Genomic DNA, 23,923 nt, shown 5'->3' on the forward strand with positions numbered 1-23,923 from the left:
GACGCCCAGGAGCTTGTTGGCATCCCTACTCCGTAGTCGGCTTGGTTCATAGACAGAAGTGCAACACAGCCACTACTTATCAATTATAACCAGAGTGAATGAACAGATTAAACCAAACACGGTTAATCTGGGCATACTCGACCTTGGCTTTGCTTGGAGAATCACAATGTACCTAGTAGGCAAGATCTCTGCGTTTCTGTTGTTCTAGGCAGTTTCCAGGCAGGAAAAGGTCAACCTTGTTTAGTGCACAGGTGTAGTTTATTGTAGTCGTATTAGGGCTGAGGTGGATTTGAGTTAATCCTACCATATTAGCGGCCGGGGCGGCAGTGATAATACTGCAGACTGGCCGATTCTCCGAAGGAAAAAAAGATTTCCAGGTACATCTTGATCCTTATGCAGGCTATTTAAATAGGAGTGCATTGAAAATCGTCGTAATCGAGATCGAAAGCGCTGTGGCGGCTGCAAGTATCATTGCAGCTCATGCATGTCTTGCGGTGGAATCATATGAGGTGAGCGAAGCCAAAAAGCTACCTGCATCATCAAAGCAATCCAATGGTATGTAGCGAATGGCTTATCGTTGGTGAGACTGAGCTGCTCATGCCACAAAAAGAATTTGTAGTAAGGGGGTAAGACAATATTCGTATCTTGTATGCGATATTCATAACCCCCTTCTAGCCCGAGATCATGGCAAATTGTGCTGAACTGAGGGGGTCACGTGATCGCCCCTTTTTACGCTCCAAGTCGAGGATTCATCTCGAGATCCCAGATCAAGAGTAAGTTAATTGCGCGACAATACACGAATTCAACTATAATCAGTATACTTAAGAGATTATTTGAACATTTCTTGTTGATCTTATGAGTGATTGTCGATTAATTGGTCTCATACTTTAGGTCCCTACTAGGTAGTCATAGCTTTTGTCTCTGCTAGGTAGTAGATGCATTCCGAATTTTCATCCCATCTCAGCAGAGAAGCCTAATCAAGTGACAAGACTATTCAAATGGGAATGTCTAGAGAGATTTCTGCAAGTGGTGAGTTTACTATCAGTGAGTCAGATAAATATGCTGAAAATGCCCTTCATAATCGTAATCTAATCACCCATGCTTCGTTATTGAGAAAGTACCAGAGCCAGCATGTCCCCATCTTCGAAATAATATATGAAGAAGGGCTACGAGTCCCCTTTTTTGGACACTCTTCTTACGCCTCAGCGCAACTGTCTTGTCTTACACCAAGCGATTTACGCAAAGGTACAACTATTACTACCATAGACAGCCATTAACACGACAACCTTAACACAATCCAACTACGCTATTATTAGTCCTACCTCAGGATACAATGCAGCATTTCTGGGAGAAACACAAGGGCATGCCGGCCCGTAAGCCTCTGCCAAGCCATAAGCCTTCGCCGAGCCGTAAGCCCTTGCCGGGCTCAGACGTTCGGCCCACGGTCTCCGACCCGAACCCAAGCCCCCTGGATGATGAAAAAGTACGCAAGCCCGCTCCCGGGCTCCCGAACAACGCGATTATGGAGATCATGGTGAATCTTCCAGACTTGGAGAGCCTGAAGAGTTTTGTTAAGGCCTCTCCCGACGCTCTTCGTGTCTTCCAGGCCGATCAAGGAGCTGTCTGCCAGAAAATACTCATCAAGCATATCGGCCACAATCTGCCAATTGCCGTTGCGCGACACGAAGCAGCCAAAGCGAAGTGGAAGCCGCGAAAGCCCTTGTCCACCAAGGCGGATCGCAACGCAGCATCTCACAAATTCAATGTTGAGGATTTCTGCGACGCCCATCTCAGCAAGCAAGGAACCGAATTAAGCGTACTTACCAGTTACTTCACTCTCGAGACAGCGGCTGAGCTGTGGTCTTTCCACAACACGGTTTTGAAGTTCGTCGATGGCTTCCTTGCCTATATAGAGGACAAGTACGATAACGCGAGTACCAACTGGCAAGCAGAGATGCCCGCTTATCCTTGGTCCCGACACGACTTTTATGAGGTTGAGAAGAGTCGTCTGGGTAAGATGTTGTATGTAACGGAGATTGTCAGCATTCTAATTCCCGTCGAATACGCTCACCCTAAGTCGCCTGATCGATCTGGAGACTGGAAGGCTTTCTGGTCTTGCTTTGCACCTTGGGAGTTCCTGGGCTATGTTGAAATGCAGTCGGTGCTAAAGGACTTTGCCAGGAATGGTACGTATTTTGAAAGCTGAGATACTCTCCCCTATTTCCTTAAAAAGTAAATTCCTACATAACTAACCCCGATTAGGACTGTGGGAACTTATACACGTTTCCAGATCGAACACTGCGGAGTCCCTACGTGCTGCGAGCCCAGAGGACAGAGACCGTGTTGCGGAAGTTCTTGCGCTTCAGGGAGGTCTAGAGTGTCTTAAGCCAGGAATCCCCGAAAGCGTCGATGAGAATCACAAAACCCCCAAGTCGACGGATGCTCTCGCAAAGGTCCTGCGATACTTTCCAACCCAGCCAAGTGTTCTACCCCCAGCCTGCTGGAGATCCGTCCGACCGGCCCTTGACGGCATCCTGGACGAATACAAGGACATATGGCTTATTAAGCTATCCAAGGGGGATGGTTCCACGGTCCATGCTCTGGATGTCATGCATATCCTCGCGAAGTACGACGACTTCGACCTCGGTCCTCTGGCATGCTGGCTTTTCGATTTGCTACGTTACGGCGACCCCAAGAGTGATATTGCCGAAGAAATCAAGCACCGCGCTACCTCTAAGTATGTCTTGAGCTCGTTCTGGAGCGAGGGCCGCTGGAAGCAGAAAGGCAGACGACTGATTCCACGTACTGCGGAAATGATCGCGGAGGCTGCGAAACACGTCTTGGCCGAGGATAATCAGATGAAGCCTTTGTAGGAAGGCTATCGGTAAGAATAGGACAGCGCGGGGATCGAGAAGCAACGGGGTTATGATAAATAGATCAGGTAGCAGCTTACTAGGAGGCATAGAGTCGGAGAAGCTGAGGGACATCTGTGGCTATTCTCATGTAAATTATTTCTTTAGAGGAGGATAACTTCCCACTTCGTAACGCAATTAATACATTCTTACACTATCCATTTGACCTATGTGAAGCCTCTAATACAATAGTTTCCTAAATATACCTAGTAAGTAACACGTAATGAATATTAAGCACTTAGTACTTAATATGTTGTACATGATGGAAGATAATTCCCGTATTAAACTCCGCCCCCTTTCCCCTATTACGGCAAGCACAGCTGCATCCTAAGAAACTGCGTCAACCCCTTCTCAATCGAGGCCGAAATAGCCGCAAACACAATCATATTCGTCGACGCCGGCGGCGGGCAATGATGGACATCCGGTATGATCTCGAGCTCCTCGATCCCCTTAATCCGCGCCAAGTCCCCAACCCAGTCCAGACTCTCGTGCTTGATATCGTACAGCAGCTTCAGGTCCGCAGCCGTGAACTCCTTCGGCCCCTCCCACGCGGAGCTCGGGATCCCGCCCTCGACCACCAGCCGCAGCTTCCTGACAGACCCGTGGCCCCCCAGGAAGCGACACACGCTGCGCCACTCGCTGCGGTCGTGGTCGTACGGCGGCACAGGGCCCCGCTTGTACAGCGAGAGCTCCTGCACGAGCATCCGGCTCTGCGGCGTCAGGTCCGAGAGGAACGGCTCGACGGCCTCGATGTGGCTGCCGAAGTCGAACGTGTGGCCGCCGTAGACCAGGTACGCCGTCTCCTCGTAGATCCGCCTGTTGACGCGCATGATGGCGGGCCAGAAGCGGACGTCCGGCATGGCGAGGCAGTACGTCGTCTCGTAGCAGCGCCGGTGGAACGACCGCTCGATCACGTAGTACCGACTCCGGATCCTGGAGTCAGACTTGGGCAGTTTCCCGGCCCAGGCGCTCTCGATGTGCAGCTGCTTGTGCCCGTTGTCGTCGAAGAGGTAGGTGTAGATTAGCATCCGCACCTCGGCTGGCACGCGCATCAGGATCGGGCATTCCATTATGTTTTCCTTTTTATTTTCTGGATTTTGGCCAGTGCCCCTTAAACTAGTAAGTGACTAGTAAGTAGGTGAGTTGTGAGGATCGATTTCAAGAGAGCGGCGGTTCATAAAAACGCAAATTAGACGAAGCGAGAGGAAACAGACGGAGATAAGAATGTTGAGATTAATGATATGTATGTTGGCTTTCTCCCCCTTGTCTGTCAGCAGCTGTGGTCAGCGGTGTGGTTCTTATTATACATTTGGCCTGCCGGGTTCTCAATTGGGCCAACAAGGTCTCCCCACAAGTAACGACGTCAGCAAGGGGATTTAAACACGATCTATCCGTCTTCTTATTCGATGGTTCTTATATTCGATGAAGCCCATATTGGGCTATTCACCCGCTTACATTCTTTTCGCGGCCTGGTGTTTTAGGTCTTACTCAGTCGTCTCTACCTATACTCGAAAAGGAAACACTCGCTTGGTAGATACGAAGTAGCCTAGAATATTTCTGCCAATTGGAGGTGGCTAGGTATTATATAGGACCCCGAAGAACAAGCATGGCAATTAATAATCTCATCCCTAGTTAGGTATTTGAGATATCACCATTTCAATAAATCCTTCAAGTAACTTGCTTTGTACCTATTGTGCATGTCGTTGGTGACGGAGTCCCTCCTATACCATTCATTATAGCCACTATTCACGCTAAGTGTGGGCATACAACCTTGTTAACCTAGGAAGATAGTAGTACTCACACTTTTGACGTTCATGAGCACCAAGCTATTTTCCCTGAGAAACATACCAAATAGATAGTTATAGAAATAGTAGAGATACCTAAGCATTGATACCAATACGAAATACAAAGCCCAAGTACCTAGCCTGCCTCCTATATAGGTTGGCATCCAGGACCCCAATGTCAAGATGGACCTTAATCTAGTCCCTACCTAGGTAGCAGTAAACTGTTGCAGGTGCCTCAGGCACCATAGGCTCCACTAGAGCCATATGGCCCATATGGCCATATGTTGGCACTCCGCCACTGTAGTTAGGAATCAAGCAAGCTTTCTTCCTTTCCTCTTCTTCTTAGTTGCCGCATTAGCTACAACATAAACGAATCCCGATAAATAATAACACAAATATCCCTACAGACTAGGTCTATCTCCCTAATCCCCTTCTCGACAGATGCCGAGTCTGCAGCCCTCACAGAACTCGCGCAGATGCGGCTTGCCTTGCTTTTCGTTGTACGGCGGCTTCTCACACTTGATCCCTTTCCACTTCTTAAGCCGGTAGGAAACTCGCTCGGCGTACGAGTCCGTGTTCAGGTCAAAGCCGCCGAACTCATTGCACGCCCGGCAGCGCTGGCCAAACACGGTAGCGTTGTACCCGTTCCCGGAGTACCACCTTATCTCGATGGCCACCATCTTGCTGGACCAGCCTTGGCTCAGACAGCCGATGTTGCGGCACTGGAAATCGCCCATGACGTGGGTCGCGTATGTCTCGATGGCGCAGCCGTCGTCTTTGCGCTTGAACCATGTGTCCGTGATCTCGTTGGGCGCCGCCTTTACGACCGCCGGATGGAGTGATGGGTACGTATAGGATGACTGTCCTGGGAGCCCTTTATGTCCGAAGAAAATGCCAGGCATTTTCCGCCTTGGGACTAGGTAAGAAGATGGTAAGTTGGGTGACTAGAAAGACAGTGATGACAACCAAAATAAACGCTAGAAATGAGACGATGCCATACTTCCCATGCTGTGATATGTTCAGACGTGTGGACTTCAAAATATGTAGTTGATCTGATGAATGAAATTGTCAAGATGATACTTCTTTTTTTTTTTCTGTCTTTTTTGTGATGAGTGAGAGAGCATGCATTTCAATGAATCCCCTGTCTCCATTAAAAGGCAGAAAACATTGACACGTTTGTAGGGATACTTTTCTCCAAAAGCTGAGTTATGGCTTTCTATGCATCCTGCACGTAGCCTTCATTCATATATGATGACCCCTTTATTGACCAGTTGCTATCTATCGTCCGCCTCACCTATTGGCGAAAAGTGACACGTCAACCTGTACAGAGACCAAACCGTGATGTTTCCTACTGAGCATTTGAATTTTTCCTTTTCCATTGGAAGATGCTCTGTTGGGGTTAGATGCGGTCTCGTTGCTGCCGTGGAACGACATCGATCTAGTAGCCAACTTCATCTATTGCTGGTGCGCGTGGTCTCGCGACTCAGGCCATGTCCGAATGTGCTATGTAGGTACTAAACTCCCAATATTAAATAGCGAGATCCAGGAATACGGCCATTGATTCGATGACCACATATGATACAGGTCTGGGTCTCTGTTAAGTACCTGGGTACACATCGAATCAGTCTTTGTGACGTCTTCTTCCTGCTTCCCTTCCCGTCTGGAGAATTTGGTTATGCATAGGTCTCAAAACATTCAGAAACAATCACTAACAACAAACGAGCAATCTTTCGAACTCGGGGTAACATTGAATTCTTGCGAGTCCACTCGAGTACTCAGGGGTGATCACGTGATAACCCTGGGGCTAGCCAATGGTATCAACCCCCTCCCCCTTCCCCTCTTAAACCTCCTTCTATTTCCTGCATGATATCTGACATGTGACTGTAGTTCTATCCTTGAAGCTAGTTTTCGACGCCGCACTTCCTTACATGTCTAATGTGATCTTGGTAAGGTACTTGTTGGTGTGAAGGACCTTCTCAGGAAGGACGACGCGGGGTAAGAAGCTCCCATAAGAATAAGGGGCGGTATATAATAAGTTTCGGTAGGTACGGGTGTAATTACTATACCTAAGAAGGGTGGGGAGATATAGAATACTACTACGGTATAAAATCAAGATATACAGGAAGATAATTCGGTCACACGAAAGGATATCTACTATGCAAGTAGCTATGTTGGGATACAGTCATTGTATTGCATTGAATCAAACTACCTAGTACCATGGTCACTGAACGATGTCGTGGCTATGTTGTAGTGGTCGTCGACCACTGCACTAAACCCATTAAACTACCTAGGCAAGCAATCATCACATCAACGAGGCAACTGTTCGTCCCCAAATCATTCATTCGTGCGTTAGCTTTTCTTCAATTATTGAAATGGCGGACATTAGATGAGCAGGTGGCTGAGGCCACGGGGCTCACACACGAAACCATCGTCAAATTAGACATCACACGCAGTCGTCAGGTTTGGCACATGGGTAAGCTGAGCTACCATTATTCATCCCGAGTTGCATCTTTCACCCCCTGTTGGTTGCGCTGGAGATTGTAGAATCCAGTGGTGTTTGTGCGCACGTGTATCGCTAGGTCCGCGATGGCAGCTTTGACACACCAATTCTCTCCCAAATGTGTATTCTAACACCTTCAGGTTAGCGAGCGCTTTGCGCTCATATCGGCTCGTATCTTAGGAACCAGAGGTCCGTCGTCAGGGTCGATTATTCGCATTCTGGCAAGACAGGACTGGGGGGTCTTTGCACGAGCCTCATTGACTTGATGATCGTCTGAATCAGATGAAACTGTGATGATCTGAAATTGAGTTGGAGTCATGGGGGCCACCCCTTTGCCGCTGGAAGATCTTTCAAACAGCGATTGCCGGCTATTAGTGCCACGAGCCTTGGAAGTACGCCGAGGAGTGGATTTAGTTCTCTTGATGGACGGGGAGTCTGGTTCGTCTTCGTCTGAGCTGTCGGTGACATGCCCACGCTTGGCGGATCGGGGATTGCTGACGGGGGTCGTGAGGAAAGCTCGAGAAGCTCGGGGGGCTCGAGAGGGTGTAGCCAACGGCGTTTTGGGGCTGAGTAGGCTATCGTTGCGTCTTTGTGTAGATTTCACAGATCGTATGATCTCGTCTAGAGACGGCAATGAACTGTCTGAGTCGTTGGCCTCAGGATCATCGTGATCTTGAGAACGGTTGGCCGATATGTTGTCTTTAATTGCCTCGCCCGTTTCCTCCTCTTCACTAGACAGTGGCTCTTCCGGGCCCTCGTAACCGTCGTCGTATTCAATCTCATCGTCACTTTGCATCACGAAGCCGTCATCTGGGTCATAGTCCTCATCGTTGTCTAATGCGGGTAGGTCATCGCGCCAGCCAAGCCTCATCCCCACTGGATTCATGATTACCGGACGAGCCTGGCGAGTGAGCGCCCGTCTTCGGTAGGCTCGATGCCGCCGCTCAAGGTCCTTGAGTTCGGGACCCCATACCGTGTTGTTTACCAACCAGGTCCATCTCCGCGATCTAGTATATAGAACTCGTATCTCTAGGCCTTTGGAAATTCCAAACCATACCTTGGTGGAGAATGGATCTTGTCTCTCGTCCAACCATCTGCAATAGGCATCATGCAGTATCTTGAACATGTCCCCCTGAGTGAAAGTGAGCGACTATTATCGATACCAAGGGTGCTTCTCTGTTTATTGGGTGGGTATTCGTACTTACATTGTCAGACGGGTTCTCTCGGGCCATTCGGACGATAGTCCATCGATAATTGTCATCAAGTTCATCAAGTCGCATTCCTTGGTGTCGTCCAAACCACATAATTACCGAGCCGGGGTCTTCCAAGTGTAATTCACCGAGGTCATCGTTGTCGTTTTCTTGCGACATGATGTGTTGGGGTTTGAAGGGCCTTGCCCCTTCCGAAAGTTACTGCTAAATTATTGACTGTTCTTGGTATGTATTGAGAAAAGAAAGAGAGGGTTGGTTTTTGGTAACGGAGGAAATATTTGGGCAGAAAAGGAAAGGCACCTACCTAGGTAGGCACCAAAAACCAACAGGCAAGTAAGAGTTGGATGATTTGTTCCTAGGGAACTACATATGTACTACCTAGTAGGTAAAGTACCTCGCCTAGGTACCTACCTATGTACCTATGTGGGCAAGCAGATCGTAAAACCCCCACATGAATGCGCTCGATTCCAATACCTATAATGTAAGGATGTTGCAGTAACGCCATGAAATGTTCTGAAAGGTACCTAGGTCCCTAGGTTAGATACATATACACTGCCAGGCTCGGGAAGTTACATGTCGCTGGTGCTATCCTTCTATAGGTTGTTGGTACTGCCGCAGTTCAGAGCTGTTGTGACACGATGATACAAGCCTTACGGGCTATGCATGTTCATTAGTCTGTTCAACTCGAGAAAGATGAGGCCATTAGCGGATATAATCGTCGATGAAATGAACACTGTAGGTTATTCTGTGATCATGTAAAATGATAATGCTTGTAATCGCGGCATGAGGGGTCCGAACATGACTGACAATTTGGAAGCCAATCTTTACATGGTGCATAACTGAGCCCTCTTCCTCTGTATGTTGAAAGCACATACGCCGTTCGCCCATACCGGCCCGCCTCCTGGCAAACCCGTTGCATCATCATAGAACTGATCCCTTGCCGCTGGTAGCATACATACCTAACGTTGGCCGCCTAACGACAAATATCATCAAGGTACTCTCCGAGACCTGGCTACGTTCCGCTCCCAACGCATTAGATGTAGTGATCTGCCCATCTACATCAAGTGTCTCGGGTACCTACCGAGCCATGTGGCCCTTTTACCCCTTTCCTCTTTTGGGGAGCCATTAATACATCACCGCCACTCCCCTCAACTGCATGCTCCCGTTTGAGTTCCTCCACGGTCCACACGCAGAGGAACCAACGCAAGCCTTAACAGCGCAGGATACTCTCAAGGGGTCTCCCATCGCTCTTGGAAAGCATCCTCTAGCATCTCCGCATACTGGAGGATTATTTCTTTTCTTGGCAATCTTGTTCCTGATGGCCTGGGGAAGCATGGCCCACTTAAACGGACCACCATTTTACATGGCACACACCCTTCCATGCAGCGAAATGCTTCCAGCATCGGAGACATCGTCATTAGAGAGACACTGAAGAACATTCTCGATGTCAACTAGGTAGATTTGGCTTGCTGGGTGGTGCTTCCGAGCCAGATAAGACCGGAGCAGGCGTCTAATAGGTACACAGGCAGACACCTCGCTGTTTCGAAGCTGTTGACTTGGACATGTGACAGAGGCCGCATATTAGCCGCAACTCCATTTCGAGGGTGCAGCCTGGAAGCGTCAAAAAGTCGACCTCAAGTCAGCCATTTAACCTGTCAGGTTCACGTGAAAACCACAGGATTAGGGGGAAAAAACACGAAAAACTCCCGAAGGCATGATGATCAAAGACATAAAAATTCCTATCGACTCTTAAATATATGTATGAAAAGAATAAAAATAGAAAGCCGGTGCAGCTGACCTAAGCTGCTTATGAGATACAGCTACATACATCACATCACGTGCTCAACAAGCTCCGAGTCCAAACCACACCGGCTAAACATCGGCCCCCAGTGCTGCGGGGTATCCGGGCACATCACAGTATAGTATATGTACTACAATCAGCAGCACTAATGTCACCAACAGCTGGCGGTCTTATCCAAAAGAAGAGGTGGTATAGTATAGTGGATAGTACAACACGTTGTGGTTAGTCACACTTACTTGTACCGTGTAGACCTGGGTTCGATTCCCAGTACCGCCATCAGCTCAATAACTTTTTGTGTTTCTTTTTTACTATTTTTGGCTTGCGTGATGATTTAGGCCTAGGTGGAGTAGGTACCTACATAACCGATTGCTAATTTGTTTCTTTCCTTTTTTCATCTTTTCTTTTTTTAAATTTTCATTTTTTTTCCTCTCCCCGAATCTATTCGACTAGCAAACCTCTCTAGCAACTAAGGGAATCATATCACCCAACTTAACAGCTGAAAAATTTAAACCAATGAGAATGGTGGTATAGTATAGTGGATAGTACAACACGTTGTGGATGTATGGACTATACTAATACCGTGTAAACCTGGGTTCGATTCCCAGTACCGCCAGCGATGTTTCTTTTTGTGCATGTGCATTTCTTTTATATTTTACTTTTTAGTTACTCTTCTTTCTTCTGCTGTTATTTGCCCATGTTCTATCAGAAATCTCGCCCATGTGCGCTTCCTTGGCAAGCGTAAAGCCAACTGACCCTACACACTTCTCAAGTTCCTGTATTATGGTTAAATCGACATATGGCAAAGGTGCTACGTTATTTCACTCTTTGACACACGATACAGACTTTACTAAATGCAAATTGATCTTATCATGATTTATATGGATAGGGATCTAATATTCAAATCATGAGATATAATCTAAATCGCTTTGGAACAAAGCAAATCTAGCTGGGGGATACGCTAATAGACCTCCAACACATATCGGCCATTCTCCTTGAGACGGTCGATCTCCTTCTTTGCGTCCACCTTTTTCCCATTCGTCTTTGCCTCAAAAGTGATGGCTTCCTTGAGAACGTCCGTCACATCAGGCACGGGCCAAGTAGGACCGCAGAGATAGAAGGAACCTTCCTGCTCGATGTATGCTTTGACGATATCGCCCATGGTCTGCCGCATACGGTCCTGGATATAGATCTTCTGGGGCTGGTCTCGGGAGAAAGCAGCGCCAAGAAGTGTGATAACGCCCGCATCAACGTATGCCTCCCATTCCTCGCCATACAGGTACTCCTCACGTTTATGACGGGAACCAAGATACAGAAGAATAGCACCAATATCCTTGCCCTGTGCCTTCTGCATGGCTCGGTATTGAATAAAAGCTCTAAAGGGGGCCAGTCCAGTTCCGAGGCCGGCCATGATGAGGGGTGCATCGTCACGCGTTGGCAACTTCATTACCGACGGTTTAACGGAGGCAGTAACCGTGGCCCCGACCGGGAGACGACTGAGATATCGAGTTGCCTGACCATAGCGTGTGCGTCCCTTAGAGTCGACCCAGTCCACGACAACAATCATGAGGGCGACGGCATTGGGAGTCACGGCTTGAGCCGAGGCAATCGAGTACTCCCGACGCTTCAGAGGTCCAATGAGGCGAATAAGCTCTGGAAAGCTAGGGTGAGCAGACTTGAATTCTTCCAACACATCGGCGAAGGTGACCATGTCAACCTCTGCGCGCCGCTTGAAATCCTCAGCTCCTTCCGGGGTGCCCAGGGAAGCAAGCTTCTTCTTTTCAAAGTCATTGGTAGCAAATTCGGCCAAAGACTCGTAGAACCGCTTCGGAGGTTTTCCAAATATGTCGATGTTCTGTACCAGTGATTGGTAAACAGTTCTTGTTTCTAAAATGTTTGGGTCCTCCCTGGATGGCACCTGGACAAGATCATCCGCATCTAAGCCATAGGATGCAATGAATTCGCGAACCCAGCACTCATCGTTATCAGCATGAATTCCGAGAGCTTCTCCTATCTTGTATGTCAAGCCTGAATTGCCGAGATCGAATTCAATGTGGAATATGTTTCGGTCATAGGTCGCAGGCGTGAGTCTTCGGTTCTCCTTTACACGAATCGTGTAAGTCTCAACTGTCAGATCAGGGCGTAGGTTAATGCCAGTATCATATGCCTCCTTGAAAACAAGACCCTTGGCAGCAGATTCCCAATCACTGAGTTGAAGCTCCTGCTCTGTTTCTTGCTTCTCGAACGGCGCAAAGCTGTTTGTTTTCAGTGCCTGGGGAAGACTTCGAGATATTTCCTCGGCAGCGTCAACCCAAGATTCGGGAACCTCAAGCTGTTTGAGACACTTGCCCAATGCGTCAATGCATTCTTCTAAGGTTGGGATATTGGCTTCTAGTACAGCTAACCTCTCTAGAATATCATGCTCGATGTCTGGCTGAGCAATCTTAAGGAAAGCAAGCTCGACAAGCAGTCGAGCAGTACTGGGGTCGGTTTCAAATGCCGGAGACTGAGCTGAGTCTAGAATGTAGAGTGCAATGTTCCTCTCTTGCACGTCTCTGCGGATTGCGGCAGGTATCCGCTTTTCCACGTCCTCGTCCTTAAAATTCGGCAATTTCAAAACCAACTTCCCATTATTCTTTACACTCTGAGAAGCAGCCACTTCTTTCAGAAGTTTCTCTTCCCCAACTAGGACAACGTCGGCTTCCTCGATTATGTAAGGGGCATCGAGTGTCTTTTTGCATGTCCTCAAGTCAGATCGGATGACGCCCCCCTGCGTCTGGTTGTCATGAGACTCATTCAGGTACACATTGCTAGTGGAATCTTGAGATAGCACTTCACCAACAACAGTAGGAGCAAAGAGGGCGACAGAATCATCAGTGTCCCACAGTATGTACTGCTGCGCCGACTCAAGATGAGGAAGTTGGATGCGAGAAGTTGTTGCTTTTCCGGTAGCCTGAGTAATAACAGCGGCAAAGGCTGATGGAGTGAATGCTTGCGAAACTGGATACTTGATGTCGGTGACTGCAGGGATTGAGGTCCACTTGCTAGAAAATGACACCGCAGTCAAAACGTCCGAGTATAAGACAGATTGTACTGAGGCATCCAACACCGCAGACTCATTGGCAACCTGACCAATGACTGCAACGTTTTGAACAGAGGCAGGTAAGGACTTGATGAAGGCTTCCTCAATGAAAGGTCGATATATTCTCACATTCACAGCCCCAACTTTCGCGCCATCGCGCGCCAGTTTCGATACAACTTGCTTAGCAAGCTGAGCCTCCACACTGCCGAAGACCACATAAACAGTCTCAGCAGTATCGTGGCCAAAATACTCAAAGGGTTCATAATCAGTCCCAAGTTCATCATTGAAAGTCTGGAGGAGCTCGAGGACTTTCCCAGCGTTATCGAGTCGCTGATTCAAGGTTTCTGCTGTCTTAGAGACCTTGTTAAAGATGTCGGCGACGCCGACTTGGCTTAAAACATCGATGACTCTCAAGGTCTCACGGGACGTGCGAACACCGTCATAAATATGAACGGTTGGTAAAACCTTGGCCATAAGTGTGGCGAAGAGAGAGATGTGCTGAGCCTCGTAAGGAGAAGCACTCGACACAAGACCCAACCCAAGTTCTTCGGACAGTTGTAAAGCAGTACCATACTCCGCGACAAGGCCAGCATCGGCTGTGTAATCAGTAGCGGCTACGTGAGCGACGAAAGGACTAGCAACGCCATATAGGAGAGCTAATTGGTCCAAGGCAGAGCGAAGATGGCGCAAGCTAAGTGACGGTGCCAGCAAAGTCTGAGGAACATGCCTTTTGCTTAGGTCAAAATCTTTCGAGAAGATGTATCCGAGGGCAAACGCGCCGGCACCAGACCGAGTTTGGAGGGGCAAAAGCGAAGTAGCATATCCGTGAATGTTTTTCTCTCCATCCTTGGCCCATTCCTTCGCGGCGACGTCGAGGTCGAATGTCTCGGGCGAGTAGGAAAATATTTTGTCGGACAAGATATAGGCGATTTGCTGAACGAGCAGTTGACCGGTAACATAGGTAGGTCCGGATATCGAAGGTAGGGAAACTGGCTGGCCGAAGGGTAGCGTCGACGACCTCTTGGTAAATTCGGCGCGAGAGGTCTTAGATTCCGGCATCGTTACTTGATCGGCAAGCGAGCCACCGCCACTCTCGTCTTGCTTCAATTGCATCCTAGCCTCTTTAGTCGGGCTCTCTGGAAGCCTAAACTAAAGGAAGTAAGAATTTACGAAACCCTCCAGATAATATGAATAAAATTTGTGGTAGATTCAATCGGGCTTAATGGTAATTCGACTTATAACTAAGATACCTCCAAGTTGATATAGGAGGGTTGACTTCGAAACGGACAATACCGAGGACTGATTACAGATTGAAGACCAACACAGCCTGGCCTCTTTAACGAAGAGTAAGAAGATATACGAGATACCGGGTCGTAGGTAGGTATCAATATACTTCTCGAGCAGCGCGAAAAGGAGGCAACTCTAACAGAAAGAAGACCAGCTGCACGGTTTTTATTTTTATTTTGCCCCTTGAAGGAGAGTAGGAAGAAAAAAAAGGAAAAAAAGGGCGTTAAAAAACCATGATAGACCTACCTCTACGCCAAATACGCTCCATACTGTCCGGGAGTCCATTTTCCCCGTCTTCGCCTACACTGGCGGTTCTCGGTGGTTGAACCGGACGGCGAAAAGGCGGGTGTCGAAGGAAAAGGATGGCGTGAAAGGATTCAAAAATCGCGTTTGAAAAGGGAAAAATGCGTTATTCGTCTTCTAGAAAGCCGATCACGCAATCTACCACTAACATGTAATAGGCTTAGCGTAAGATATATGCTAGATTGCACCACTAAAATGCCGCGACCGGGTCCCGAAACACCCTAAATAAGGCTAGAGGCCGCATAATCAATTAAGCACGTCACTTAGAACCGCGTTGGCCGGCGGGACAGCAGTCGGGTTTCTTTTTAAATTCCAGGTTATGTGCATACTTGACTACCTAGTACCTATCATTGATGCAAGTACTATGTAGGTACCTACCTAATACCCTAGGTGCATACGTCAATAGTATCAATTGATGGAACTACAGCTTAGGTACTTCATCCCTCATCCGAGTATAAGCATAATGCCATCCTTCATTCTTCATATCCTTCCTAACCTTATAGTTGTCTTCCGCAATCTTCAGCACATTCATATCCAATTCCACAATAGACATACCTTCAGAACGTCCCATCTTCCCAAGCGCACCCACATGTGGCACACCAATTTGGCTTAACCCCGCAAAATTCGTCTTCTCTCCCTTTCCCGGCGGGCCGCCCGCGTTGACAAACACGATGGCGCATGTGTTTTCGAATGCGCGACTGATGACAGTGCTATTCAAGAACAACGCCTCGCCGTCCGGGTTAAGGGCGTAGCCTTCGTCGGACACATCCTTCATGCTCCAGAAAGTAGGGACGCATATTATCTGTGCGCCATCGGAGATGAGCTCCCGGAATGCCTCGGGGAAGGCCATGTCCCAACATATCAGCAGCCCCACCCGCCCTAACGGCGTATCGAAGGCTTTATGTGGCTCTTGAGCTGATGACACCAGATGCCGCCGCTCTGGGTGCCAGAGATTCTTCTTCTGATATCGACCTAGCACTTCGCCGTCCGAGGATATGAAATATGCGATATTGTGCAAGAAATTGTCCACTACCTCGACGATCGTGCCAGGTACAATGCAAATGCGAAATTCCTTGGCTAGCTCCTGGTACCTTTTCAGGTAAGAAGCTGACTCCGCACATGACTCCTTGAAAGTTGGTTCATCTGGAACCCATGAGGTAAGGTGATATTCGGGCAGAACAGCCAGGTGGCATCCCTCGCGGGCAGCTTCTTTGATGAAAGATTCGGCTTTGGCAAAATTCTCAGCGGCTGAGAGAGGCTATAGAGTAGTAAGTCACCACACGCTCTAGACACTGTTAAGAAGCACCGCGTCATAGAAAACATCGAAGCCTACTAGGTACCTAGTTAAGCTCAACAATTTTCCGACGGCCCGGCGAGATGTGCTGTGAAAAAAGGAAGAAAGAAAGAAAGAAAGCCATGCTGCCGTGGATTCAGCCTGGGACTCAACCTCGGACTCTAACCTAGGTAGTGGAGGATTGAATTTGAATTTGAATGTGCAACGGACCTGAGGATAAAGCTGAATAAGGGCTATTTTATGACATGGTGTCATTTCAGCATTTGTACTCCGAGAACTACCTATGGAATGCTATCCTTTTTTTGAGAGCTTCAAATATTTTGATTGTCAGAAAAATAGATAAAGGAAGCGGGTAGGCTGGCAGCATTACAATTTACTAGGTTAGGACCGTTAGGTAGGTTAAAAAGAGTATCTACTATCTACTTAGTACTACCATAGGTATGTATTATGTAATCTTTGTACAGTACTTGAAAGATGCATACCTAGGTACATATACGGTATGTAGGTACCTGTGTGCATTAGGTAGCCACCGTAACTTCAAGAAGCCACATGCAGGTATGTAAATAATACCTCCAAGGCTGCCTACATGTATTGATATACACGATGAAAAATGCACCTACCTGAAAATACATAGGCAGGTATCTACCTAGGTTAGGGTAGTTGTGTAGAATGGTAACGTCGGTTAGATCCATACCTACTACTTATGTAGGTTAGGTATATATACAAATGCGCAGTGGTAATGTTGGTGAGGTGAAAGTACCTAGTACTTATGTATTTACATGGAGCTATTTATGGACCTAACAGAGGGCCTAAAAAGCGCTGGAGGTTACATACATGTAGGTACTGAACGGTGCTGGGGGGCAATGGAAGCCTCAGAAACCAATCAGATAACATATCTAACCTAGGTACATAGATGGATGTCTGGCAGCTGGCTTGATAGTAAAATATCCAGTATCCAACAGATGTCCAACAAGAATTGCTACCTACCTACATGTACCTACCTACCTAACCTTAGTAGTATTCAGCAAATCCAGAGCTGAACCCATATCTTGATATTACCCACCAGGCCAGCATTTTGTATCAAATTTTCTGTTTATCTACCTATGACTACTGGTGTTTCGACACGGTGGTAGACGATTGGAATAGTGAAAACGAACGCAAAGTCACAGTCCGTGAATTTCCTGCCCAGACGGCTCTCGGTTGTCACGCCAAATATAAGTTAAGGAGCAGAATGCCTAATACGTTTTACACATACGTTGATCCACGGAAGGCGGAGAGAGGAGGACGGTTCCGCATATAGCGCAAACCACCTAGGTGGTATCTTAGTTGTGGTGGCATTGACGTCGATGAACTGACCGTGCCGGACGATTTTCTCTATAACTATAACAATTGGATGACAAAACGATACATACTTATATTGGAGAAAAGGGGGTATCGTCAGATACGAGCCCATATGGAAGGTGAATTACCTAAATAAGTAGCTTAGCATTAATACTACCTAGTTATATTATATACAAATACATATCCTATACAACTTGATTGCTTTGGATGATATAAGAATGAGTTCGCAGTTCATATTTTGAGGCTATGGAAATAACCTATGGTTTAATGTTTTCAAAGTTATTATATTCAGCCTACCTACCTACCTAGGTATTGCTTTGTAATGCTATTAGGCGGCCATAGTTTGATGGGTGGTAGTAGGGTTGGCGATATCAATCACAGCATCACGTGATGCCCTTAAGAGCACATGAGTTTTCACACAGCCCTGGAGTACAAAGCATGTATTAGTTACCTAGGTAGGTATGGTTATGTCCTTCTTAAACACATTTAGACTTGGCAGGTAGTTTTCCAACAAACTACTAGGTACCTAGGTAGAGCTGGCCTTCACCTTAGCCTAACTGTTGGGTAGCGAAGCCCACGGCGAATGTTGCAAGTGGGCATTAACATAGGTAGTTCATATTTCCAACATAACCCCTAAATCCTACACACCTAGAGGTAGCTACTAAGTTGCTGCCGTAGACTTTCTATCACCCAATGCAACACCTCTTATCACGAAACAGAGCCTGGCACTAAAGTTGGCTTCGGTGTACAATACTGCTCCAAGGTCACAGCGATCTTATGTAGTACACTCCCAACTTCAATAAATTGCGCCGCCACGCAAAGTTGAAAGGCCTGTGCCAATAAATAACTTCAACCGGAATCGAGTACCGCTCGTTGGGGCCATACATACCCAGTTAGTAAGCGCCTTCCGGCCCCTGTTCGCACTGAGGCTCCGCCCTAACCTAGGACTTTACGATGGTAACATGAATTGAAGACATGAGGGTCAGAAAGTGTTTGAGGGCCCGACGAATAAAATAATTCAAGCATTCACTTTAACGTCCCAACGATGGAAGCTGCATGCTTTAGATCAAGAACGACGTTAACACAAAACTCAATGCCAAAACACGTTGGTTTTTATAAGATGGCCGTAGGCCTGACGGTCAAGATAAACTGTATTAACGCTGTTAAGAAGAAGAAAAGACGACTGATGCCAGAAGGACATACATACCAGTACATACCTACCTATACATAAGATACCTACATTAGGTAGATTTAGCATAAATACGATAACGTTTTCCCTCTTCAACAAGGAGAAAACCAAGGGCCTTGAGACCAAAGAGAATTATTACTTGAATTTGAATCATCATTCCAGGCCCCTCAGGTCTTTTCACGCCAATCATAGCCACAATGAATTCAAACAAGACACTACGAGACTTACTCACCCAACAGAAGCCGGTTTTTGAAAATTATGTAAGACGTCCTAGCTACGATTCATATGATGAGAATTTTCCAACTATCAATGATGTCCGCCTGTGGAACGCTTTCAACATGGACTATCTTAAGAATAGCGACCTCTCCCTCATCCTCGACTACGAAATACCCCATCAGAAAGAAAGTCACATTACGAATCAACAAGACGATGATGACAACAGTCCTGACACAGCCTATTTTTATAATCAGCCTCTTATAGCCCAGAATGCTGCGTTGATGGAACAAGCTCTCACTACTGTCATAAGCCATCACAAAGGCTCAGCAGGGAAAAGACTTTGGAACACATGGCAAGATGGTTATCATACGACCGTATTCAACATCCCAGGTGTGGAAGATTCCCTACTGGATCACATCATTGCGCTTGACTCCGATGGCTCGCGGCGGGCCCTGGTGGCTGGCATTGGGAGGCCGAATAGGAGATTCCAGGCAAATCAACTTCTAAGTCCAAATTCGCAGAGGAGGAAATTGCAACAAAACTGTGTACATATTCTTGCGCAGCTTGCACACGTGTGTGCTGCTGTAGACATTACGTATGGGTACATTCAAACAGAAGCACAATTGGTCGTATGCCACTTCATAAAGTCCGAAAAAGCGAATACGATGGACGTGGAGATCATGCCCATCCCAATGTCTCCGTATGAAAAAAAAGAGTTCACTGCAGACCTTGGTCTGTTTTGGCTCTGCATGATGTCGTTTTCGGATGACTATCAACCCCTTACATGTGAAGCTAAGGTTGAACAGCTTCTTTCAGGTCCCCAGGAGAAATATGGGGCTGTTAACGCCGCCATAGAGCTGCTACATAATGTAGCCTCGCGCTCAGACGGACAAGCGGCTGAGACTATCAGAGTCGCTATAAATAAGCTCAGGGGGTTGACCTTGCACCCAAAGGATGCAACTTTTACAAATGCTATAAAACTGCTAGAGCTTATAGCGAAAATCCCAACCCAAAAAGAGACCAACACCACGGACCAAGAAAGGGCTGGGATATTCAACCATTCTACCGCTGAGCCACAGAATGCAGGCCCGTCCATGAACTATCCAATGACTGGAATGTTCGGCACTTTTACTGCGCAGCCAGAGAATATGAGCCCGTCCATGAACTATCCAATGACTGGAATGTTCGGTACTTTTACTGCGCAGCCAGACAATATGGGCCCGTCCATGAACCATCCAATGAGTGGGACGTTCAACACTTTTACTGCGCAGCCAGAAAATGCAGCCTCGTTCCCTTATCAAGGAAATCAAGGAATGGCCTGGAGTCCCGTGACTCCCATAACTCCTATGTTCGGGACGGGGGGCGGATATCCTGCGGTTTGAACCACGATCAAATATCGGAGCAGCTAAGAAGAGGAAACTTGGAGGAGAGGAAGGGTTGATAGTACTTTTGGGCAATGCTGGCTTGGAAGAAGGAATCTCATAAATATCTATGTTTTGTTGATTTTGTTGATTTTGTTGATTTTGTTTACCAGGTAGCTTCTCGTATAGGTAAACAGGTACCTACATACAAATGCACATTCATTTTCTATATTCTCAAAAATAAAACAAAAAGAAAGAAAAAAAAGGATTGCTGGTACTACGTAAACTAATGGGAGTTAGCCTTAGGTGTCTCCTATTATTTCTTGCCCGTTACGTTTCTAAAGTAACGACAATTAGGTAAACTACCTTGGTATTTATCATGTAGTAATGGTTAACCTTGGAAGGAATAAAATAGATAGAGTAGTTACTCGGTATGTAGGCACCTATCGAATGATACTCAGACGATATCGCTGTCGTTTTGTAGGCTAAGTATTTCGTTAGTTTGCTCATTGCGTAGGTAGATGTCCTTATAAAGCCCCCCTTAAGATATGTATCACTAACCAAACTACGTTAATTTACGTCAATCTGGCAATCAGCTTATAAATCAATACCAGGCAACGGGAAGATAGTTACACCAATTTACTATGAAGTCGGGGATGAAGTGAGGAGAAGTCCCGGCCGGAACCGGCCCAGTGAGTATTGCGTGATTCGCGGGCAGCTGTCGCCATCAGCGTCGTCATACTACCTACCACACCCCGTATAAAGCACCACCGCATGAACTGTCCCCCGAAAGAAGCAGACCTCTGATCTCATAACCCACCCCCCCCTTAATAGTCCTCGAACGTGCTTTACCTCGAGGTAAGCCGCCCCTGCCAAGAAGATGCCTACAGAATTCATCAGCCTCACGTTTCCCAACCCCTCCACGGAGATCGACCCGATCCCCAACGCCTCCATCGACCCGGACTTCCTGAAGCGGTATGCCCGGAACCTGGACGATTATGACTTCAACTACACGCTCGTGCCGTACGACTCCTCGTCCTACGACCCGTTCACCATCGGCGCCACCATCGCCGCCGCGACCCAGAACCTCAAGATCATCATCGCCCTGCGCCCCAACACGCTGTACCCCACCGTGGCCGCCAAGGCGCTCGCGACGCTGGACCAGCTCAGCCGCGGGCGCGCCGTCGTGCACTTCATCGCGGGCGGCAGCGACGTCGAGCAGGCGCGGGAGGGCGACTTCCTCAACAAGGAGGAGCGGTACGCGCGGCTGGAGGAGTACATCCGGATCCTGAAGCGCGCCTGGGCCTCGCCCGAGCCCTTCGACTGGGACGGCAAGTACTACCAGTTCAAGCAGTTCCGGAACCTGGTGCGGCCCGTGAACGGGACGCACATACCGGTGTCGGTGGGCGGGTCCTCCGCCGAGGCGTACCGGGTCGGCGGCAGCCTCGCCGACATCTTCGGGCTCTGGGGCGAGCCCTTGAAGGAGACCAAGGAGCAGATCGACCGCATCTACGCCGAGGCCGAGAAGGCCGGCCGCCAGGACAGGCCCCGCATCTGGGTCACCTTCCGCCCCATCGTCGCCGAGACCGACGACCTCGCCTGGGCCAAGGCCCACCGCTACCTCGACCTGCTGAAGGAGAACCGCGCCGAGGGCAAGAGCCGCGTCCCCGCCGGCGCCCCGCCCCCGCAGAACGTCGGCTCCCAGCGCCTGCTGGAGATCGCCAAGCGCGGCGAGGTCCAGGACCGCGCGCTGTGGTACCCCACTGTCACGGCTACGGGCGCGCGCGGCGCGTCCACGGCGCTGGTCGGCTCCCACCAGACCATCGTCGATTCGCTGCTGGACTACGTTGATCTCGGGGCCGAGCTGATCTCGATCCGTGGGTATGATAACTTGAACGATGCCATCGACTACGGGCGTTATATCCTACCCAAGGTGCGGGGGGTTCTGAAGGAGAGGGAAGGGAAGACTAATGGGACCAATGGAACCAATGGGACTCATTAGTATCATCCGTTCTCATGTTGGGATTGATGATCGGATGTGGCTTTACTGAGCATTAGCGCATGATTGTGATGGTTTGTGGTTTACAATAGCGAGTTGGAAAATTCAAGCAATGAGCGAATAGGAGGGGGACACAATACTATCGAATAGGGGTGAAAGCCGTACAGATCTCTCCCAAAAATATCCCTCCACGGGCACAAGAATAAAAGAAACGATTGAATACGTTTGTATGGTCTTAAAATTGTTGCCAGATGTGATTACAATGTTTATTAAGCCGTAGGCCCCCTGGTTGCAAACATACCTCTAACACTGCTGCGGCCCGTTTTCAGTACCTACCAACAGATGCCATCTAACCCGCGATCGGCGGCACACTCACCACAACCGTCTCCCCCATCCCCCCACCCCGATACGCATACGTGAACGTCCAGCCACTCCCCGCGCCACCATGCGCTCCCTCATTATCCACCACCACAATCCCGCTCTGCACATCGGGGTACTTCCTCAGCATCCGGCGCACCGCGTCCTCGGCCGCACTTTGGGGACTCATGCCAAGCCGCAGGTTCTCGACCGCCTGGTAGCAGGGGAGGAAGCGCATCATGATGTCTCCATCACCGGTGGCGCCGCACCCGCCGACGTCGCCGTCGACGTAGGATCCGCTGCCCGTGATGGGGCCGTCGCCCACGCGCCCGGGAACCTTGCGCCCGGCGCCGTTGGTCGAGGTGCCGGCTGCCATGACGCCGGAGGAGTGCAGGGCGATCATGGAGATGGTGTCGTGGCCTTCTGGGCTGCCCCGCGACTGGTAAGCTGCTGCTGCGGAGCTCGAGCTCGAGTTTAAGCTCGTCGGCGCGTAAGGGCCGCAAGACTGAGCAGGGTCAGGCGTGACGTTGATGCGGTAGTTCGGCTGACACCCGCCGGCCTTCCACTGCGCGCACGACGCGGCTGAGGCTTCGGTGGTCAGGTTTTGCGCGACGAAGCCGTTGGCGATGGCGAAGTCCGTCGCGAAGTCGCCCGCGAGTAGGGTGTGCGTCGTGTGCTCTAGCACGGCGCGCGCCACCGAGATGGCGTCTTTGATGCGCCGGAGAGCGGCGACGGCACCGGATTTCATGGTGGTCCCGTCCATGATCATGGCGTCGAGAGTTGTCTGTTTGGTTTATTATTAGAACTTAGGTAGGTACTTGGTAGGTGGCTTGCGATAAAATGGGGCTTGGAGGAGAAAAGGGGGGTGGGGATATTGGTGTTGGTGTCTCACCTCACAGTTTTCGTCGGGAGAGCCTCCGTATCCGACGCTACCATCGCATTGATTGGCTTCACACGTAGAACAGCCGATCTCAACAGCATCGAGCGCCGATGTCTCGGACTCTAGCAGAGCTAGGTATGCTGCGTCTGTCGCTGCAGTAAAGGGACCGCCCCATGTGTTTATGACCATCGGCAAACCCGGTGAATTACCGGTATCAGCTGCGCATCTTGTGATAGTTGATGTTGTCAGCCAGAGCAAGGGATACGTCAATGTGAAGCCACGCAGATACGCCATAGTAACAATGGCAAAGAAGACTAAGGGGAGAAGATATCGAGGCTTTGCGAGTGACGCAGTCCCCTTAGGACCGGAGGTTATTGACATTGGAGCATACCGTTTAGCATACCTAGTA

The 23,923-nt window shown here is 48.7% G+C and overlaps 9 protein-coding genes and 2 non-coding genes across 11 annotated transcripts; 5 read left to right on the forward strand and 6 right to left on the reverse strand.

Moving 5' to 3' along the window:
* Positions 1-1,333: 1,333 nt before the first annotated feature.
* Positions 1,334-2,895, forward strand: GGS25DRAFT_530671 (uncharacterized protein; the record flags this gene model as incomplete). The annotated part of the gene is made up of 2 exons (XM_049265405.1): positions 1,334-2,186; positions 2,263-2,895. 2 exons carry the CDS (start codon positions 1,334-1,336, stop codon positions 2,871-2,873), a joined length of 1,464 nt encoding a protein of 487 aa, XP_049117544.1. The 3' UTR covers positions 2,874-2,895.
* A 124-nt stretch (positions 2,896-3,019) lies between these two features.
* On the reverse strand, positions 3,020-4,412 carry GGS25DRAFT_485291 (uncharacterized protein). The gene has a single exon (XM_049260537.1). It carries the CDS (start codon positions 3,980-3,982, stop codon positions 3,218-3,220), a length of 765 nt encoding a protein of 254 aa, XP_049117545.1. The 5' UTR covers positions 3,983-4,412; the 3' UTR covers positions 3,020-3,217.
* Positions 4,413-5,118: 706 nt separating this feature from the next.
* GGS25DRAFT_530674 (zinc-binding domain-containing protein) lies at positions 5,119-5,757 on the reverse strand (the record flags this gene model as incomplete). The annotated part of the gene is made up of 2 exons (XM_049265406.1): positions 5,697-5,757; positions 5,119-5,612 (listed from the first exon to the last, which is right to left on the reverse strand). The coding sequence occupies exons 1-2, from the start codon at positions 5,701-5,703 to the stop codon at positions 5,119-5,121; spliced, it is 501 nt and encodes a 166-aa protein (XP_049117546.1). The 5' UTR covers positions 5,704-5,757.
* Positions 5,758-7,286: 1,529 nt separating this feature from the next.
* GGS25DRAFT_220915 (uncharacterized protein) lies at positions 7,287-8,998 on the reverse strand. Its single transcript, XM_049256960.1, has 2 exons — positions 8,402-8,998; positions 7,287-8,328 (listed from the first exon to the last, which is right to left on the reverse strand). Exons 1-2 carry the CDS (start codon positions 8,564-8,566, stop codon positions 7,333-7,335), a joined length of 1,161 nt encoding a protein of 386 aa, XP_049117547.1. The 5' UTR covers positions 8,567-8,998; the 3' UTR covers positions 7,287-7,332.
* A 1,395-nt stretch (positions 8,999-10,393) lies between these two features.
* On the forward strand, positions 10,394-10,484 carry GGS25DRAFT_t37. The gene has a single exon. It is a non-coding gene; the product is annotated as a tRNA-His (tRNA).
* Positions 10,485-10,729: 245 nt separating this feature from the next.
* Positions 10,730-10,821, forward strand: GGS25DRAFT_t38. The gene has a single exon. It is a non-coding gene; the product is annotated as a tRNA-His (tRNA).
* A 224-nt stretch (positions 10,822-11,045) lies between these two features.
* GGS25DRAFT_485299 (uncharacterized protein) lies at positions 11,046-14,952 on the reverse strand. Its single transcript, XM_049260538.1, has one exon. It carries the CDS (start codon positions 14,398-14,400, stop codon positions 11,167-11,169), a length of 3,234 nt encoding a protein of 1,077 aa, XP_049117548.1. The 5' UTR covers positions 14,401-14,952; the 3' UTR covers positions 11,046-11,166.
* Positions 14,953-15,156: 204 nt separating this feature from the next.
* Positions 15,157-16,565, reverse strand: GGS25DRAFT_485300 (carbon-nitrogen hydrolase). The gene is made up of 2 exons (XM_049260539.1): positions 16,382-16,565; positions 15,157-16,135 (listed from the first exon to the last, which is right to left on the reverse strand). The coding sequence occupies exons 1-2, from the start codon at positions 16,424-16,426 to the stop codon at positions 15,299-15,301; spliced, it is 882 nt and encodes a 293-aa protein (XP_049117549.1). The 5' UTR covers positions 16,427-16,565; the 3' UTR covers positions 15,157-15,298.
* A 2,333-nt stretch (positions 16,566-18,898) lies between these two features.
* Positions 18,899-20,299, forward strand: GGS25DRAFT_530680 (uncharacterized protein; the record flags this gene model as incomplete). The annotated part of the gene is made up of 1 exon (XM_049265407.1): positions 18,899-20,299. One exon carries the CDS (start codon positions 18,899-18,901, stop codon positions 20,297-20,299), a length of 1,401 nt encoding a protein of 466 aa, XP_049117550.1.
* Positions 20,300-21,019: 720 nt separating this feature from the next.
* Positions 21,020-22,453, forward strand: GGS25DRAFT_221047 (bacterial luciferase-like protein). The gene has a single exon (XM_049256961.1). It carries the CDS (start codon positions 21,159-21,161, stop codon positions 22,278-22,280), a length of 1,122 nt encoding a protein of 373 aa, XP_049117551.1. The 5' UTR covers positions 21,020-21,158; the 3' UTR covers positions 22,281-22,453.
* A 173-nt stretch (positions 22,454-22,626) lies between these two features.
* GGS25DRAFT_513805 (asparaginase-domain-containing protein) lies at positions 22,627-23,808 on the reverse strand (the record flags this gene model as incomplete). Its single annotated transcript, XM_049262919.1, has 2 exons — positions 22,627-23,418; positions 23,527-23,808. The coding sequence occupies 2 exons, from the start codon at positions 23,806-23,808 to the stop codon at positions 22,627-22,629; spliced, it is 1,074 nt and encodes a 357-aa protein (XP_049117552.1).
* Positions 23,809-23,923: the final 115 nt, after the last annotated feature.

Source organism: Hypoxylon fragiforme (genome assembly GCF_022984875.1).
Source record: "Hypoxylon fragiforme strain CBS 206.31 chromosome Unknown GGS25scaffold_4, whole genome shotgun sequence".
Classification (NCBI taxonomy): domain Eukaryota; kingdom Fungi; phylum Ascomycota; class Sordariomycetes; order Xylariales; family Hypoxylaceae; genus Hypoxylon; species Hypoxylon fragiforme.

What these genes read in the sequence shown, in the direction of transcription:
- GGS25DRAFT_221047 (XM_049256961.1), top strand. Translation starts at nt 21,159, where the DNA reads ATGCCTACAGAATTCATCAGCCTCACGTTTCCCAACCCCTCCACGGAG.
- GGS25DRAFT_485300 (XM_049260539.1), bottom strand. Translation starts at nt 16,426, where the DNA reads ATGACACCATGTCATAAAATAGCCCTTATTCAGCTTTATCCTCAG. An exon ending in TTATTCAGCTTTATCCTCAG is followed by an intron (nt 16,136 to 16,381) that starts GTCCGTTGCACA and finishes ACTACTCTATAG; the next exon opens with CCTCTCTCAGCCGCTGAGAA.
- GGS25DRAFT_485291 (XM_049260537.1), bottom strand. Translation starts at nt 3,982, where the DNA reads ATGGAATGCCCGATCCTGATGCGCGTGCCAGCCGAGGTGCGGATGCTA.
- GGS25DRAFT_485299 (XM_049260538.1), bottom strand. Translation starts at nt 14,400, where the DNA reads ATGCAATTGAAGCAAGACGAGAGTGGCGGTGGCTCGCTTGCCGATCAA.
- GGS25DRAFT_220915 (XM_049256960.1), bottom strand. Translation starts at nt 8,566, where the DNA reads ATGTCGCAAGAAAACGACAACGATGACCTCGGTGAATTACACTTGGAA. An exon ending in GAGAGAACCCGTCTGACAAT is followed by an intron (nt 8,329 to 8,401) that starts GTAAGTACGAAT and finishes ACTTTCACTCAG; the next exon opens with GGGGACATGTTCAAGATACT.